A 19270-nucleotide genomic window follows, 5' to 3' on the forward strand; every position below is an offset into this window, starting at 1 on the left:
CCCTCGTCCTTCATTCACAAGTGTTGCACTTTTACCAATCCAGTTCTAAACATTTTAAGTTTGTCAATTATGTCCTAAACCTTTTTGCATTTTGTCAATTCAATGCTATTAGCCGGAAATCGCTAATGTGAATGCTAGCAATCTTCCGTAGCACCATCGACGCCGACGAAAACAAAATTTAATAATGTTTAAATATTTTTCAAAATTTATTGTTTATTTCATTTTATTTTTTGTTTTCCTTCTTTCTTTTTCCGTGCTTTTTACTTTTCTTTTTCCCTACGGCCTCAACCTTTGCCGATGTCGGGCAAGGCCGCTCTCTAGTGAGGTGTGATTCATACTCTCCAACGACAGGAAAACACGTGAATCCCACTCCACGCCGAGCAGAAGGGAGTCAGGGGGAGCTGCCCCAGCGGGAGTCTCAAGAGGTTAGCGCCTCTTGAATACCGGAGGGCTTTTACGATTTAAACCTAAGTTTTTTCATTGATAGTTTGGGTTTAGACTCATAAATAACTATTGTTATATATATTATTTTTCTCTTATAATTGACCGATGTAATGAGAGGTGCAAGTGGTTAATTATAGTGGAATCCTATGCTAGCGTAGCCCTAATTTAAGGGTGAACCGGAATAAAATTTAGTGTCTCGATTTCTCTTTCTCGCTTTTACGCTTTACTTCGTTGCGATTATGCACCGAATCCTAACACCCTCATCAAGACTGGTAGTGCCACGTAAGATTGCCATCGTTCATATCCAAAGTTATTGAATTTACAAAAGGTGAAAAGGTTTGGGATAGAATCGGCAAATTTATAAGATTTATGATTGAATTGGTTAATATAAAGATGGTTTAGAACTTTTTCGATAATTTTTCCGATTATAATTAGTAAGTTACAAATGGAGTAACAAATGTGCTTCTTGTAGAATGGGACTTATCCATTTTCCGTGAAAATTCATGGTTGAAAACAAAAATTTAGCAGTGTCATTAGTAACTTACATTAGAATTATTGACTTACCATCATAAATTAATTTACAAGACAGTAAGTTACCAACAACTCAAGGAATTTGTTATTTCAAAATAACATCGAACTTAGTAACTTCCAATGGAAAGTAAAATGCCCCTTTTTTTCCATAGTAAGTTACAAAACAATTTGATGAATTTACCAACACCAAAATCCTCAATAAAATGTCAGACATTTCCTCCTTGCCGACAAATGGTAAGTCGTGGTCTACCTTACAAGAAACTGGCGAGGGCCGCGACTTCACCTAGTTCGGGCATGACACGCGCATGTACATGCGCATTCACAAATTTTCTTGTTTGACACGATGGTTTGGGGGGGGGGTTATGTCTACGTCAGCTTGGGCTGAGCCTAGCGAGGAACGCCGGAGCCTCAACGATGCATGGTTGGCGGTGGGAGGCGCTTCTACATAGCTACTCTTCCTTGGACCTTAATGCTAGATCTTTCTTTCTTCTTTTTAGACTCTAATTTTGTTAAAACTTAAAAAAAAAAAAAAATTCTCTATAATATTTTCAATTGCCGTGCCAGGCAACACGTAATGGAACGTCATACCAATAATTCAAAGATGCTTTGGTCCTTCCGTTGAAAAGAAAAGGGAGGCGGAGGCGTCAGACGAGTATCCGGGGAAGTACTAGGATTCTTGTTTTAACCCACTCGGAGACTGGAGAGTCGCCGCGCACGTGACGCCCGTGCATCCTCCACGTCATCCACTCCCGGCCCCACCCCGCTGTTGTCCAGGTGTCAGCCCGTCATTCGCCCCCTGCGCTCTGCGCTCTGCGCAATTACGCTCTTGCCCTTCGCCTTTCTGCAAAATCTCCCTCGTGTCCTCCTTCGCAGAAAACCCAACTCTCGGGCCACAGCTCTTCCGCGACTCTCTCCTTCCTCCTCCTTTCCATCTTCTCTCTCTGTAATCGCTTCTCAACTAGTTGATCGATCACGAGCTCGCCATCCATGACTATGATGACTCCTCCGCCGTTGGATGTAATTACCGCTCCCCCTCCCCCCCCCTCTCTCTCTCTCCCCTGTGTGCTAATATTAGACAGTAATTTACACGTTGATGGCCGCCGTGATTTCTATCTCTTCTTGTCACTGCTGCTGGTTCTTCGATACTGGTCATTTCGCTCTGTGATTCGTAGAATTTGAGTTCCTCTTTTGTTAAAGGATTGATGGGCGTCTTGTCTTTTTGACGTTGGAGGCTTTCTGGATTAGAGCTTCAGTTGCGCCAATCTATCCAGTCCGGCGATTTCCTAGGGTTTTGATTAGATTGTATTTGGAGGAAGCTAACTGCTTTCGACACTGATTGCTCTGCGTTGTCACAGCAAGAGGACGAAGAAATGCTGGTCCCGAATTCGGATTTGGTCGTCGAGGGCCCTCAGCCCATGGAAGGTAGCGTTTTTTGCTGCTTCTCTTCTCTTAGCTCTCTTGAATCCGTAGTGCTTTCTGGTTTCTCGATACTGCACGGCTGGCAGTAGAGAGGGAAATCACGTGTGATACTGCTATTCCAGTTTGGTAATGGGGTGATTGGTTTTGGAGTGTCTAGGCGTGGCGCAAGTGGATCCTACTGGCGTGGTGGAGAATCAGCAACTGGAGGATCCTCCTTCAGTGAAATTCACTTGGAAAATTGAAAACTTCCCGAGGTTGAATATGAGAAAGCATTATTCCGATGTTTTTGTTGTGGGTGGTTACAAATGGTAATTGACTTCTCCTCATTGAAAATGTCCGGGTGCGCCGTGATTTATGATTTTGACACGATGCTTAGTGGTGATTGGTACTTTGCACTAACTAGGTTGCTCTCCACAGGCGGATACTTATTTTCCCGAAAGGAAACAATGTGGACCACTTATCTATGTATTTAGATGTAGCAGATGCAGCAACACTGCCGTATGGATGGAGCAGATACGCCCACTTCAGTTTGGCTGTGGTGAATCAGATCAATAACAAGTATACAATAAGAAAGGGTAAGTAACTGTCAGATAGAATCATATGGTTTGCCAAGCAAATGCCGGTATGAGAAAGTGGCTGTTTAATTACTTATGCTTTCTAAATTGATAGTATTGAAAAGTCATTTTTGGCTTGTGGTTTCATATTGGCTGGCAGGAGAATAGATAGGTAGCCTGCTGGCATGTCTTCTTGCCTTATCAAAATTTTAATTCGTGTGTGGAGCAGCAGAATAAAATTCATGAATCTGGTAGTGCTCATCTTGCTTAGTCTAGGAGGGAAAGCTTACCTGATCTCCCCTAGTAGGAGGAACTTTAAAGTCTAACCCTCCTTACGATAAAATGGAAATCCTGCACGTGAGGAACTGGGGGGGAGGTGAGGAGAGACAGAGAGGTCCATGAAAAGAAAGAGGGGGTTGGGGGGAGAGAGCGAGAGTTCTGTCACAATATGGCCCTTGCTCATTGATATGAAAGCAAGCAACAGAGATCAGCAAGGTGGAAAAAGGTACTCCAGAGGCAGAAGTTGCAAGCTTTTGGGCATGGAGGGGGAGTACAAAGTTCTGTCACAAAATGGCCTGTGCTCATTGAAGGGCAAACCAATTGTCCTAGTCAACAGCTAATATTTTTTTCCCAACAAAATGGGTAAAATAAAAACAGGCCATAGAAAATTACTAATGGACCCTTTGCCGCGAAAGACGGTCTTGAAGACTGAAGTTGAAAACCATGCAGTTCAGCTTGACAGAATAGTTGGGGAGGCCTTTGTGGAAGAGGAAGTTCTTAGAGTTGGTTTCTAGACTGCAACTGGGTTGAAGTTATGTTGTGTTGCTTGAAGTGGTAGTTTGCTTCAATTATTGCATCTCTTGCAGAGAAAACGTTTGATACAATTAAGTGGCTTCTTAGTTGCTTTGCTTCAATTAGCTATTTAGTGTATTTTGCTTGTTGACTGGCCACTTTCTGTGTTTGGCTTGTGATCCTAAATATCTTGGCTGAAGGTATAGGTATCCTACAATCATGGCTTTTATTTCAATGTCATTAATACCGAGAGCAACAAAATTAAAATGTTTGGGTATCATTTGCCTTGTTTGGCCTATAAACATTTATATTGAAGTGAGGGGAATATTTCTCATCTCATCTTCAACACCCGTCCCTCAAATAACGACCATTTTTCTTTTGGTGCTTGAGAATTTTTTTTTTTTTTGGGGTTTGGGGGAGGGGAAGTTGTTTGATTATTCACTAGATTTTCCTTAGGATCATCTGTCTTCATCTAGGATGAGGTATTTCTTGTTTGCCTTGATTTGTAGCATTTGCTTGGTCGCATTTTGTCCAAAGGACATCATCAAACTAGTGTGCATGATTGAATTGGAGAGCTCTCCTTAGCCATTTGTCCCTTATTTTTTGGAGATCTTCCTGTTCTAGCTGCATTGTTTCACCTGAAAAACTTCATCATTTTGTTGAACGCACACTGAACGATATAGTTGCTACTGCATATGTAATTGTTCTGTGGCTCGTCTCAGGCCAATGTTTGCAAACTTGTTCAGCTTATAAGAGGTGACCAGTCCTACAGCATGCCCCGTGGCTTAATACTGTGCTTAATTATGATATAGCATCTCTATTGTGGAAATAATAAGAGTGCTCTTAGGGTGCAAAGCTGTTACTTAGGGGCAAATCAGCTTACTTGGTTCTGCCTAGGCTAAGCTTCTCCAATTTTAAAAATTCACCTGTATATGCCATGCCTTCAATTAGTTTGGCTCACTGCATCTGGTTATCTTGGTTTAGACATTACTCATCGTCACTCTCATTTTACTTAAGTAATTCTTGTTACCTTCGAAATAATGTTTGTAAATTCCTCAGATACACAACATCAGTTCAATGTGAGAGAGAGTGACTGGGGTTTTACATCCTTCATGCCTCTTGGCGAGCTATATGATCCTGGTAGAGGATATATGGTAAATGATACAGTTTTCGTGGAAGCTGAGGTTGCTGTGCGCAAGATTCTGGATTACTGGTCATATGACTCAAAAAAGGAGACTGGTTATGTGGGACTTAAGAACCAAGGAGCCACCTGTTATATGAACTCTTTGTTGCAGACTTTGTACCATATACCATACTTTAGAAAGGTCAGAACTCTTCCATTACTCAATTTTTGAATGTGAGTGATAATATGGTAATGCATCTTGATTTTGTATATTTCAGGCTGTATACCATATGCCAACAACTGAGAATGACATGCCTTCTGGAAGCATTCCTTTGGCTCTTCAGAGTTTGTTCTATAAGCTGCAATACTATGATAGCAGTGTCACAACAAAAGAGCTGACAAGATCATTTGGATGGGATACTTATGATTCATTTATGCAACATGATGTTCAAGAACTGAATAGAGTCTTGAGTGAAAAGCTTGAGGATAAAATGAAGGTATAGGAGGTCATAGCTTAAACTTTTCATATTCAATCTATAAGTTGTGCTTTATGGATCCAGGGAACTGTGGTAGAGGGCACAATACAGCAATTATTTGAGGGTCATCATATGAATTATATTGCGTGCATCAATGTAGACTATAAATCAACCAGAAAGGAATCGTTTTACGGTAATGTTCATGCCAAAAGTTTGAGATTTCATCTGGTTGTTTCCCTGTTCGCATTTTCATGATAATGTTGTTGTAAAGATAGAGGGTTTTGAAGTCTATGTTTATATGGCAGATCTACAGCTTGATGTTAAAGGGTGCCGGGATGTTTATGCTTCTTTTGACAAATATGTAGAAGTTGAACGTCTTGAAGGTGACAACAAATACCAAGCTGAGGATCATGGTTTGCAGGTTAGTAAACATTTTTGTAGATATCATTAGATAGTTGTCTTGTATCTAAGGAACTGGGCCACAAGATACTTGATATGAAATAGTTGATATTGTTTTCTTTCTCCTCTGTTGCCAATGAGATATTAAGCCAAAAGGTTGCTTCTTTGTCTACTGGCATTTCAGAGTCATATGGATCCTGCTAAATAGTTGTGCATGGTATACCAATTTCGACTATTGTATTCTGAGTTTCACTACTGGAGACAGCTCAACTTTTTTTTTATCATTCTAATAGGCTAATTTTATCAGTTACCATCGGATTAGTTTTTTTCTTGATACAGAGTTTATTCCCCTTGGTCACCACTTAATAGGTTTTGGACTGACCATCTGAACAGTGAAATCTCCATGCTCTAGAGTGAAAGAAATGTGCTAAAGTTATTTTTCTTACTTCTCCATGTTCTTGTTTAGCACTTTTCTTGGAAACAGCAGAAAGGCTATTGAACTGTACGCTTTCTTGTAAACAAATCAATGGTCGATAAATTGAAGGATCATTATCGTTGTGTGTTTTTGAAACTCTTGTTTTTGTCATGTCAGGATGCAAAGAAGGGCGTCCTGTTTATAGACTTCCCGCCAGTTCTGCAACTTCACCTTAAGCGGTTTGAATATGATTTTATCCGAGATACTATGGTTAAGGTAAGTGTAAAGTTCTATACAGGATTTTGGTATTTGACAGAATGGATGGAATTTCATGATTTGAAATTTTGAATCCTGTGGAGGTTATGTTGAGGAACTGTGATTAGTTGCACCTAATCTGATTGTTCTCTTCCGACGTGCTATACTGTGTCTAATGATTAAAGATAACATTTAATGTAGGGTCTTGTTAGCAAGTGGCCCAACAGCACTTGTCAAGACTTCTAAAATTAGTAATAATGCCTATCAACACATCTTGGGAAGTTGAAAAAGAACGTAGTCCAAAAAAGTGACATGCTTCAAATAAGTGGTCATATTTCCAAAGCAAATTAATGACTCTTAGTCAGTGCTTTAGAGGCACTCTTTAACTTTTTCCTTATAAGACAAGTTCCTATAGATTTGCTGATTTAAAATGATTTTGATTTGGCATTAACCAGATTTGTGGAAAGAATTCCTTGCATTCTCCTTCTCCTTTTTATTTCTGACACTTGGGGTAAAGTTCCAATTTGCGGATGTGTTACTCTGCGAGGATCTTCGGTTCTTTTGTTGTTCGACATTGAGATCCATTGGGTCGGTCTTGTTCTTTGTTGTGAAATGGTAGCAGTTCAGTCTCATGCTCTCCTCATTTACTAACAAATTTTGTTTACCCAGATAAATGATCGCTATGAGTTCCCTCTTCAGCTGGACTTAGACAGAGACAATGGAAAATATTTGTCACCAGATGCAGATAGGAGTGTACGCAACCTTTATTCTCTTCACAGGTTTGGCCTTTGCATCCTAATTGCACAATGGCTTGTTTCTTGGCTGCCATTTCCCCCCTGCTTAATGAACCTCTCTTCATCCCACCCCCCCATGCTACACATAACAAGGGAGAAAAAAGCCTCCTAGAAACATCAAATCCGAGTGATGTTGTTCGTGGTTATTCTCCATTTGAGCTCATAGCCGCACACTTTATATTAGTGTGTTCAATTCTGCTTGTATATTATACTGAATATTTGCATTCATTTTTTTTATCATACTAGTTGTTTTATTACAATGCACTCGTTTAAGCCATTTTTCTGGGTTTTCTTTTCTTTTCTTTCTCTTTTTTTTTCTTTGGCCAAAATGACCACTTATAGGAGATGTTTTTTGTTGGGGGGTTGGAGGTGAAGCTTTCATGTATGGTTTTGCATGTGGCAGTGTATATATCTCTTGACATGTGTTGAAGTTTGATGTCATATCGGGGAATGCGCTTATCCTGCACATGTAATCTTTTTTGGGCAGTGTCTTGGTTCATAGTGGTGGCATTCACGGCGGTCATTATTATGCCTTTATCAGGCCCACACTCTCTGATCAATGGTATGTGTTCTTCCCTGTGCATACTCTCTCTCTCTCTCTCTCTACAACAGAATCTAGCTCTTCTTGTGATTATCTTGTTTAAATTCAATGTTTCTCCACTGGTGAATCTTTATTGCCATGACTTCTTTTTTCCCTAAACAATTATTAATTTTTTTATAGTTGTCACCACAACCTTGAAGTTAATCTGCTTTATATTGGTGAAGAGTACCCAATAGAACATGCACACTGTTGCATTTGCCTGTACTGATTTGTGAACTTGGCTTTGCAATAAGGTTGATGATTTTACTTACCGCAACTTTATCTGTAGTATTTGCTCTACATTATAGCATGTTCCATCTTTGATTTCTTGCCTTCGTTTTAATTTTCCTCGTAAGTGATTGCTAAGAAAAGCCCATAATAATTGAGGATATATTTTGTTCCTTGACTCTGATGGACACAAGGCTTTGCATGCATGTATAGGTGATTGGTTTGTTAGTTTGGTACTTTTGTTGTGATCAGTAGCACATCCTTTGAGACTCCCACTTTCAGGTTTAAATTTGATGATGAAAGGGTGACAAAAGAAGATACAAAGAGGGCTTTGGAAGAACAGTATGGGGGAGAGGAGGAGGTGATATATTACAATGATTCTCAAATTGATTCTCTGCCTGACTTGTGATGAGCTTACTTGATTCTTATTTGTTTTCTTTCAGTTGCCGCAGACCAATCCTGGTTTTAACAACACTCCTTTCAAATTTACAAAATACTCAAATGCATACATGCTTGTGTATATACGTGACAGTGACAAGGACAAAATAATTTGTCACGTTGATGAGAAGGATATTGCAGAACATTTGAGGGTAAAGTTCTTTCTTCATGAATCCTACTCCAGCTGCCCTTATGTATCCATGTAGCTGGTGACGTATATGGGTTGGACTTATGTTCTTGTTGTCTTTAGATGAGGTTGAAGAAGGAACAAGAAGAGAAGGAAGAAAAGAGAAAGTACAAGGCACAAGCGCATCTTTATACTATAATAAAGGTATATAGTTGTCGTGGTGTTTACTCAGAAGCATCATAGGCCTTCTGTTAGTATTATATCTAACGCAACAGCCTATTATGCTAGGTAGCACGAGAGGAGGATCTTGTTGAGCAGATTGGAAAAGATATATACTTCGATCTTGTGGACCATGACAAAGTCCGAAGTTTTCGCATTCAGAAACAAATACCGTTTACTCTTTTCAAGGTGTCTTTACACTTTTCATTACTTTATCTAATGAGCAATTCAAGCTTCACCCTAGTATAAAGGTCTTTAAGTCTCTTTATCATATTGCTGATTCAATACAGATTGTCGGTTTCTACAAACCCTAGTATATAAGTGTTCAACTCCGGCTTCAATTTTTCTCTAATCTAGCCTTGTTTTTGGCACTTTTCTTGTCTTTGTACTGATTCAGGATTCCATCTTGGCTGTCATCTGCTGTTGAAAGAATTTCTGTGTGTGATACTTTATCGTTTTCTTTTTTTATTGGGGTTAACTTTCCATTGTAATTTTGTATTTTGTCTCTTCAATTTACCATAAGATATCTCTGAATAGCTGAAAATATTTATGACCTTGTTAATTAACCAATCTTCAATGACCTTTTAGAATATCCGACTCCTAACTTGGTGTCTTCTGATTTTGGTCCAGGGATAGTAGCTATATCATGATAATGCTTTATGCCAATTTAAATACGCCACAAAAGACAACTAAGATTTTTGTTTAGTGGGTCAGCTATGTGGACGTTGCTGTGTCATTTGTATCCTATTTATGTATTGTCAGATATGTCGATTGATGCATTTAACTGATTTTCTGGTAACTCACAGGAGGAAGTTGCAAGAGAGTTCGGTGTACCTGTGCAGTGTCAACGTTTCTGGTTATGGGCAAAGAGGCAAAACCATACTTACCGTCCAAATCGGCCTCTTATACCCCAAGAGGAAGCACTACCAGTAATAACATTTTAATGCTGAATCCCATTCTCCAATTCCATGATTTAATTTATGTGATTGGGGAGGTTCTTTTTTTTTCTAAGTATGTCAAAGTTTATTTATAGAATCAAGCAAAGCCACATACATGTAAAATCTGCTCATTTAGGTCACTTTACTCAATGGAAGTTATGAGTCCTCTCTAAACTCTGTTTTACAGTATCAAATATTACTTCATGGCCTTTACCTTGTTTGTGTGGAAATTGGGATGCTAAGTAGGCAGGTCTTGTCATGCACTTGAAGTCTTCAACGGATATTTTACTTGTTAGGCTGTTAGTGATGGTGGTGTAAGGGAAACTGCTGTCGTCTTTGATTTTTGTTTAATCGGCTTAGGCTCATCATAAGAATGAGGACAAACTGGAGTATGTAGAATATGTAATTGCTTCTCATGTATATTTGATCATCTAAAATTTGTTATAACCTTTACATAGGCTGGACAGTTACGGGAGCTGTCCTCTTCTCATGTATGTTTGATCATCTAAAATTTGTTATAACTTGACATAGGTCGGACAGTTACGGGAGATGTCAAGCAAGGCGTACAATGCAGAATTAAAGCTGTTCTTGGAAGTTGAGCTTGGGCTGGTAATGGTTTATAGTCATTGGTCATGCATTATTTGTGTTTGCATGTGATTCTGAGCGGCTTTCAAAGATACCATATCTTTGTAGCTTTTGCTATGGTCTAAATGACAGTGCATGATATTGCAGGATCAGGTTCCTGTTTCACCGCCTGAAAAATCTAAAGAAGATATCTTGCTATTCTTCAAATTTTACAACCCTGAGAAAGGAGAACTGCGGTAGTTTGCATTTCTGTAAATAAAATTTTCCTGTTTTCTTGGCACCTTTTTTCTTCATCTTACATGAGGATTACCATCATGATACCAGATATGTAGGTAGGTTCTTTGTGAAGAGTCATGGCAGACCTATTGAAATTTTGCCAAAATTAAATGAGATGGCAGGCTTCAATCAAGATGAAGAATTAGAACTATTTGAGGTTTGTTCCTTCCCTTCCCTTCCCTTGCCAAAAAGCCTGCATTTGAACGTACTTCCTTGAGGACCAGATAGTTCAATTTCATTCAAGTATTTGCAGATGTCAAATTGCGAACTGTTTTTGCAAAAAGCACAACCAGAAGCTTTTACTCTCCACTTTTAAAATCTAGTTTTTGGGGTAAAAGATGGAAGTCTTTATAGTTTCTACCGTGTAAGGTCTGTCACAATCCTTGGGAAAGTAAATTTAAGCCCTCATTTCATGTTGGTGTTTTCCCCAGGAGATAAAGTTTGAGCCTTGTGTCATGTGTGAGCATCTTGACAAGAAGACACCATTTCGACTGAGTCAGGTATGAATTGGCTTATTGCGTCTTGTTCAAGCTCACTTTTCGCACATTTTCTTTGAATGAGCATTCTATTTCTCTTCTCAGATTGAAGATGGGGACATCATTTGCTTTCAAAAAGCTCGAATAGACAATGAAGATGAATTTCGTTATCCAGATGTCCCTTCTTACTTGGAGTATGTTCATAACCGCCAGGTACCATCAGTGCTCATTTGTTTACTATTATTACTGAGTTTTGTGAGTTTCTTCTTTACTTGTGAATCTGGTGTCTGGAGGTGTGTTTCTTTGCCTTCAGCATGTAGTTGAGCTCCTCTTTCCTTCCTGCTCTCTTTGCTGGACTTTGTTTTGGCCATATGACGTGCAGAAACTGATGTATTAAGATAAACACAATAACCTCAGGATTAAGAAACATCATTCAAAGCAGTCTCATTATGCCAGAACTCACAGGGACTAGTTCATTGTCATAAGGAGACTCTGTTAATGATGTTGTTAATGGACTTGTTGCCGCGAAGGAAAGAGCCATATCATCATCCATGACTTCCCTTAACATTGGATCATTCTACTTGAGAATTTTTTTTTTTTTTTGGGTTTTGGGGGGTGTGTTGGGGGGGGGAGTGATACTACTTGAGAGTTTTTTGAAGGCATTTCCCTGATGAAATGGCATAAGGATGGGCGAAGGGATTTATTCATCATTGTCATAAATTAGGAGAAAATATGACAGGTTTCAAGGGAAATTTTTTGGAGAGTTCTAGAGAAGAAAGGAGTACATGTTGCCTACGTACAATAATAATGCATGATGGAGCTGTGAGTTTGGTAAGGATACATTAAAGAGAAACCAAGGTTTTTCCTATGACCTAGGATGATCCAAGTTTTTCTGCTTTTACTCCTTATCCTTTGGTTCTCAAGTTAATTGGGATATTTAAGGTGATATCCTTGGCATGTGCATTTTGCAGATGATGTTTATAGATGAAAGCTAAAAATCAACCAGTAGTGAAAAGCTTACATTGTAATGGGAAACATTGAAATCTAAGGTTTTTGGGTTAAGTCAGTCCAGAAAAATGGCATATTGACTACAGGTGAGAAGGAAACCACAAAGCGCAAAAAATTTCATACAGCGCTCACTTTAGTGCCAAAACACTTTTTTCCGAATCTCTTAAATGCCCCTTTTGAAAAAAGGCGATCACTTAGTGCCAAATCCGATTTGTGACGCCGGAAATCTGACATCGCAATATTTCATCATTTTTTTGGGTTGAAGTGCCTTGCTGGCTACTTGACTCAGCCTCTGTGCCCAAGCGACGTCGTTTAGCATGGTTTGCCCTAATTTATTACCCTAATTCGGCCAAATCGACCAGATCCCCTCTTCTTCAACTCTAATTCAAAATTTGGCAATTTGGACCCAAAATTTTGAGATTAATCTTGCAATGGAGACTGGGAGCAGAACAAGCAGCTCAATTTTGTGTTTCAAGAATGGATAAGTGAAGGCTCGGACGAGAATAGCGAGCTTCTTGAAGAGCGCAAACAAAAGCTTCAAAAATATGACCTCTTGGTTCCTCTTCTTCGCCACTGACACTAGGCGAAACTGGAGCTTCTACAGCCATTGTTGGAATCGAGGTTAATGTTTGGAGGCTCCAGGAAGGAACAAATTAGGGCTTGAATGACAAGAGTGAGTTCTTGAGCGCTGGAGACGGCGAGGCAAAAAATAGAGCCTCTTGGGCATAGCTCTCCATCGACAAGGACAATGGTTGCCAACTCTCTTGGAGGCCCACCGGAGGTAGTGTTGGAGCTGAAAGAGGGCTGAGTGGTGAGAAGGGGTGTCATGCCTGTGATGCACGAAAGGAGATGAAGTTGAGCGAGGGAAAACTGGAGGAGACAAAAATGGTGGCGATAGGGAAGATAGATGGGTCAATGATGGGGAAGTGCTTGCTTCGAACGACATCAATTGGTTAAAAAGAAAAGAGAGTGGCTGGCGTTTCCAAATCGGCTTTTCTTTTTCATCAAAAAGCCTCCTAATCATATATAATTCATTAAAAAAGCCACGTTTGGAATAAATATTTAATTGCAAATGCCACATAGAACTTTTGGCTGGAATTTGTCGCTAGACGTACTCAAGTGATCGTTTTTTCTCCGATGTGGCACTTAAGTGATCTGGCAAAAAGTTGACACTAAACCGAGTGTCGTACTAAATTAATGGCACTTCTAGTGTCATTTTCCTTGGACTATAGAGTGTAACTTTGATAGGGGCAGCAGGCCGAACGTCACCATGTAGGATAGATCTTACCCACAAAATACAAGTGGGATGGAGAAAGTAGACTAGTGTGTTTGTTGTTTTACACAACCATTGATTGCCATTTAAGCTTAAGTGAAATTTCTAATAAAGTTGTTAGTCAAGTACCAACACACGCTCAAAATGAGTGTATTGGATGTAAGAATGCTTTGTTGATTATTGTGGGCATTTAAGGAAAGTTATAAATGATTTGAATCTATTTGGGGAAAAGTGTGTGCAGCCTCAACCAAGGATGAGATGAGAACTCGTCTGAAGTATTCTGACATGGAACTGTGCTTTTGAATGCTCCAGTGAGAAATTGTGATTATCAGATGAAGCCCACATTATAAGGCCAACAGACCCAAAATGATGTGGAAGGAGATGACATAGAAAGATATAGGGTACTTACTGAAGACTGTGCATAATAGAGCACCATGGCATGAAAAGATTCATATATCAGGCCCACCTTAGAGGAATAAAGTTTAATTGTCAATGTTGTACATCTCCGCTCTTTTAGGAAGAGATAAAATGTGCCTTTATTTCTTTCATGTTTCTTGGCGTTTAATATAAACACTGGAAATGGCTTTAGTGCACCATGCTTGAAATTTTTATGTCTATGTTTTCTTGTGTTTCTGTCAGTCTAAATTATCTATGGAACATGGTTTTGTAGATTGTTCATTTTCGATCATTGGAAAGACCAAAGGAGGACGATTTCATTCTAGAGTTGTGAGTACCGCTTACACCTTTTTGTTTTTATCTTTTTGGTTTTTGAGGGTGTATGATATTCATCAATTATGCGTATGCCTTTAAGGTCCAAACTACATAATTATGATGAAGTGGTGGAAAGAGTGGCTCAACAAGTTGGGCTGGATGATCCATCAAAGATTAGGCTGACATCTCACAATTGCTACTCTCAGCAACCAAAGCCTCAACCAATCAAGTTTCGAGGGGTAGAGCGTCTTTCAGATATGTTAGTCCATTATAACCAGGTAGAGTTTTCATGATTATATGAGCATTTGATCTTTTAGACCTCTGATAATTCATCTAGAGGAGCTGACTGATATTTCTCTCTGCTATAGACCTCTGATATATTGTACTACGAAGTACTGGACATCCCTCTCCCAGAGTTGCAAGGTCTAAAGAACTTGAAAGTTGCGTTTCATCATGCCTCAAAGGATGAGGTGCATTTGAGTTCTCTCTCTGTACCTTTCAGGAATCTTATGTACATGAATTTCTGACTTTTGCCTCTTTATGTATTTTTTGAATGCATTTCAGGTTGTAATTCATCATATTAGACTTCCAAAGCAGAGCACAGTTGGTGATGTTATTAATGAACTTAAGACAAAGGCAAGTGTTATCGATTGTCATTGACGTACGCCAGTAATCTAATATTTAGGAAAATGACGGAGAATACATGGGGAGATATACATAATCTGGTCAATCTCACTCCATTTTTTTTTTTTTTTTTGGCTATTTCCTATTGAGCTCTTGACCTTGAAAAACAAGTACCAAGAATAGCTAGTTTATTGTATTATGTAGGGAGTGGTTCATGTCAGTCTACGAGTTGACAGTTCTGTGTTACATTTTGCTGTTTTAAACAAATTGCTTGTATCATTTCAGCCATCTTCGGCTAGAGGAGAATTTACTTTTTTTTTGTCCATGAAAGTTTGCCACCGAGACGTTTCCAAACTTTCACCATGAAAAGAATTGAATTTCAATCTTTATTTTCTATAGAGGCTTAGAAGTTGCTGTTTCAAGTTCAGTGTGAGGGTTGTTCGTCTTTTGAAGCGCTGTACTGCAATGGAAAGTCTTGCTTAAAATATTTATATGCATATATTAGTAGTTGTTTGAGCCCTCCTCTCTGCCTTGCTTATATTGTTTCGCAACTCTCTCTCGATCGATCAAACAAACTTTCTGAATATACTCAATGGGTATCCTCTATTGATCAGGTAGATTTGTCTCGTCCAGATGCAGAACTTAGACTTCTTGAAGTCTTCTATCATAAGATCTATAAGGTAAATGCATTTTCTGTGGACGCCTTAGTTATTTTCATTGTTCAGTTTCCATTCTTCATGGTCACTCGAACTATTGTATTTGAAATGTTTATATGTCAAACCATTGTTTGACTGTGATGATGATTTAGACGTCAAATTCTACTTAAAACCATTCACTTGACATGCCAAATATCTGTGCAGATCTTTCCTTCCAGTGAGAAAATTGAGAATATAAATGACCAGTACTGGACATTGCGCGCTGAGGAGGTGAGCATGCGATAGGACTCTCTTTTGCTCCTTCCAATCTTTTCATCATCTTAAATTTGGTTGAATTGCTTGAGTGATGTAAAGATGGTGGTTTGTTTCTTGTATTCTTTTCAGGCTGGCAAAACTTTTATCATTTTAAAAACGTTTAAGCCTGCTTAATTGATATCGTGAATACCTCATAGAATGGAGGATCCATGACGGAGGACATTTTTCTTTCTTCGCTTCTGGTGGTACTTGAACAAGGAAATGGATGTCATTCAAAGAGAATTGATCTCTTGATTAGGAAGATTATATTTTCACCAATATTTCCTCTTGTCATTTCAATTGTATGAAACTGTACCAGCCCTCATGTAAAGTAATTATCGAGATTGTAGCCTAAAATTCTCATATCAAGAACTGATCTAAGAACGAAATTTTGTTGGTAAGTGAATGTTCCGTGACCCATAGTTATGTGACTTTGAAGAAGCATATGACAGCTGATGAGTGCTTTGCATAGAGCAAACTCGAAACCCCAACCTGATGGAAAATATCGTTTCTAGATTCCATGGGTCCTAAACAATCGTAACACGTGCAGAAAAATGACAAATGAATTAGGAAAGTAGTTTTGAACTTCAAACTGAAAGGACATCTTGAGAAAGCATGTTACAGGGTGCCGCCAATGACATAATTCACTGAACTACTTGCTCTGAGCTCTTGTTTTCTTTATCTATGGTGGGTTTTGTGGTTGCTCTTCTGACCATCTTTCTCTTTCTTTTGAAGATAGCAACCTTCCTGTTTTTTTCTTTGGGTCTTCTTTGTCCTTTTTTTTTTAACCGCGGTTTAATATTTGTCATGTATATTTGTTGTTGTAGCTATTGAAACTTAAATTTTTTATTTGCTCAGATTCCCGAAGAAGAGAAGGACCTTGGGCCGCATGATCGCTTGATTCATGTTTACCACTTCACGAAGGAAACTGCTCAAAATCAGCTGGTATCGAACATTCAATTGTTCTACAATTGTTTTTGCTCAAGTTTAAGTTTTCTTCCCTTTATTTTTTCTCTCCTAATTTGGTAAGAATTTTAAGCAGGTGTCTTTGTGTTTCTTTTCCCTTCCTAATGTGTGCTTTGATCACCAAGTGCAGAACTTTGGGGAACCCTTTTTGCTGGTCATCCATGATGGCGAAACATTAGCTGAAGTGAAAATGCGCATACAAAAGAAACTGCAAGTTCCAGATGACGCATTCTCCAAGGTCTCCATCTTGTCTCTATGCCTTCTTTATTGTGGTAGAGGTTCCTATGTGGTATATAGTGTTTATGTATACCACACACTGAAACAAAATGTGAAAATGCTTAAACAGTGGAAGTTTGCATTTCTTTCGTTGGGTCGCCCAGAGTATCTTGAGGATTCTGAAATTTTATCAAATCGTTTTCAGGTGCATATCTCTCTCTCTCTCTCTCTCTCTCTCTCTCTCTCTCTCTCTCACGCGCGTGCGCGCGCGCACACACACATCACCCATGACAAATGATAGATATATCCTGTTGTCACTACCTGAATCGGATGTTTCAACAGAGGAGAGAAGTTTATGGGGAACAGTACCTTGGATTGGAGCACTCTGATGCTCCCAAGAGGTCCTATGTGGTGAATCAGGTAATTTCTGTACTTAACGCATTTGCTTTAAAAATTGTGTGGATGAGGTGATATCCCTGTGTAAGCCAATTTATGCCTGGTTAAAATTCCTGTGGGTTGCTTGTCTTTCCATGTTGGGCATCATGATTTATTTCCCATTTGCAGAACCGTCACACTCATGAGAAGCCTGTTAAAATATACAACTAAGAAGAGCTGAGGATTTAACAGGACCTTCCGTTTAAGGGACTACTTGATGATAATGATGTGGAGGTTGAGAACGCTTGTTGAATCTAAGTGATGGCCTTGGTCAGCATTGTACATGTAGGCTAAATTATTCTTTAGCACGGGTGAGGAAGTTGGGTGTCCACTCGTTAATGGGATCTCTTCTTCATATGCCCTGCTTGAGCTCTTCCTCTTTCTTTCTAAGGGATTTTCTTGTTTCCCAGTCTGTTGTCCTCCTACGTCTGTAATTTAGCAGCGCATAAGATTTTGGATGAGGGTGTTTAGAGCGGGAATTGTTCCATTTTACTATCTTTTTCCATTTTCGTTTGATCTTTTTGTAGTTCGGTTTTTAAATAGAGTGGGGGATGACATCAAAATTTCAAGGGGTTGGTTGTACCCAATTTAGGGTTTTGTAGAAAGAGCTGCACCGCATGGCAGTCCTGATTGCTCTGTTCTTCCACTATAGTGATCATTTGTTTCGTTTAAGGATGCCTTGTACAGGTTTTATCGAAGTGTGTGCTTTTCGATGGTGTTCGTTTTCTTCTGTTTAGGTCGGAACCTTTTTCTTTAGAGCTCCTTGGCTTCTGGATTTTCGCCAGTACAATAGGAATCGGCAGTTCGATCCACAGTAAAAAGACATCCTGAAGGAGCAGACAGAAATTTGTATCCTGTCGTCGTCATCATGGGCCATGAAACTATATGTAGCTGTAATAGATGAAAGAAAGAGGGTGTCACTTGTGACTTGTCCCTCTTCAAATGTAAAGTACCTTTGGTTCATTGATGCTTTTTATCTTTCATGTTTTTCTTCTTTTTTCGGGATTTCTGATCTGACAATTGTCCAAAAAGTAGCCCCCATCAAATCGATTTGCTTGGGTGACATTTTGTGTTCGAGGCATTTCATTTGGAGAGCGTGGTCTTTTCCATCTAGCTTTCGCTACTTCGAAAATGGTCGATACTTGTCAGGTCAAGAAAAAGTTTTTCATGCTTTGCTTTTTCTAGTCCATTTTCGAAATTGGGGTTATCCGAAGTAAGCTAAAGAAAGTTTATCATGTCTCCTCGTATCCCAGTAACTCTTGTTGAGATAGTTGAAAACTTTCCAATGAGCACAGGCACAGGGAAATGAACCAATGGACCAAGCATTTGCAGAAGCAGCCAAATCAAATTTTTAGTCGATGACGGTAGACGTTCTCCTGGTCTTGTAATCCACCCAGAAGCACTCCCAATGAAGGAACGATTGTTAGATCTTGCTCGGAATATGTGGGTATATACTTTCAGAAGATGTGGTGGACTCGAATTAGCAGTGCAGTATTCAATGAGATCCGACGGTATGGAAGGGAGGTCGTGAACCATGTGCACCGCCGATTGCTCGGTTGGTCATTCTCAAAATCACCTCGAGGAAGGAAAAGGGCTAGAGGGTTCCGACCAACCTAGTGATTCGCGCATGAAATGTGAAAGTGAAAACACAATGTTAAGGTGAACTTCGGAAGTTTTTACTCGCTGACAAAGTGTGTCTATTTTATTCTTATAGAGTATGAACATTTTAAAATTGATACGTGTCTATATATAAAAAATTTCGGTCTACATTCTCGGTAAAGCGCCTGTAGCTCAGTGGATAGAGCGTCTGTTTCCTAAGCAGAAAGTCGTAGGTTCGACCCCTACCTGGCGCGTCTGGTTTTTGGGCTCCTCTTCTTCTTCTTCTTTTTTTTTGTGTCACTTGACTAGGATTTGAACATACGACCTCGCTTCAGTTCCTGAAGTGGAAATCCCGTGACTCCCTGATCAACTGCACCAACCTCGAGAGTTCTATTGTGTGCTTCTTCTCATTGTGCAGT

At 39.3% G+C, this 19270-nt stretch overlaps 1 protein-coding gene and 1 non-coding gene across 4 annotated transcripts; both read left to right on the forward strand.

Moving 5' to 3' along the window:
- Positions 1-1876: 1876 nt before the first annotated feature.
- On the forward strand, positions 1877-18235 carry LOC115741908 (ubiquitin C-terminal hydrolase 12-like). 3 transcript variants are annotated; one of them, XM_048281647.1, is made up of 32 exons: positions 1877-1992; positions 2331-2397; positions 2552-2702; positions 2812-2969; positions 4800-5065; positions 5142-5360; positions 5424-5532; positions 5645-5760; positions 6331-6429; positions 7078-7187; positions 7690-7764; positions 8293-8371; positions 8454-8600; positions 8699-8779; positions 8864-8983; positions 9601-9723; positions 10264-10341; positions 10465-10553; positions 10642-10750; positions 11025-11093; positions 11175-11282; positions 14021-14076; positions 14162-14339; positions 14430-14531; positions 14626-14697; positions 15300-15365; positions 15546-15611; positions 16494-16580; positions 16723-16839; positions 16948-17022; positions 17160-17237; positions 17382-18235. In XM_048281647.1, exons 1-32 carry the CDS (start codon positions 1963-1965, stop codon positions 17421-17423), a joined length of 3342 nt encoding a protein of 1113 aa, XP_048137604.1. In that variant the 5' UTR covers positions 1877-1962; the 3' UTR covers positions 17424-18235. The 3 variants fall into 3 exon arrangements, with proteins under 3 accessions (XP_048137604.1, XP_030531793.1, XP_048137605.1); XM_030675933.2 differs by having other exon boundaries at positions 16732-16839; XM_048281648.1 differs by having other exon boundaries at positions 8463-8600.
- A 797-nt stretch (positions 18236-19032) lies between these two features.
- On the forward strand, positions 19033-19105 carry TRNAR-CCU. Its single transcript has one exon. It is a non-coding gene; the product is annotated as a tRNA-Arg (tRNA).
- Positions 19106-19270: the final 165 nt, after the last annotated feature.

The sequence above is a fragment of the Rhodamnia argentea genome, chromosome 7, assembly GCF_020921035.1.
Source record: "Rhodamnia argentea isolate NSW1041297 chromosome 7, ASM2092103v1, whole genome shotgun sequence".
Taxonomy (NCBI): domain Eukaryota; kingdom Viridiplantae; phylum Streptophyta; class Magnoliopsida; order Myrtales; family Myrtaceae; genus Rhodamnia; species Rhodamnia argentea.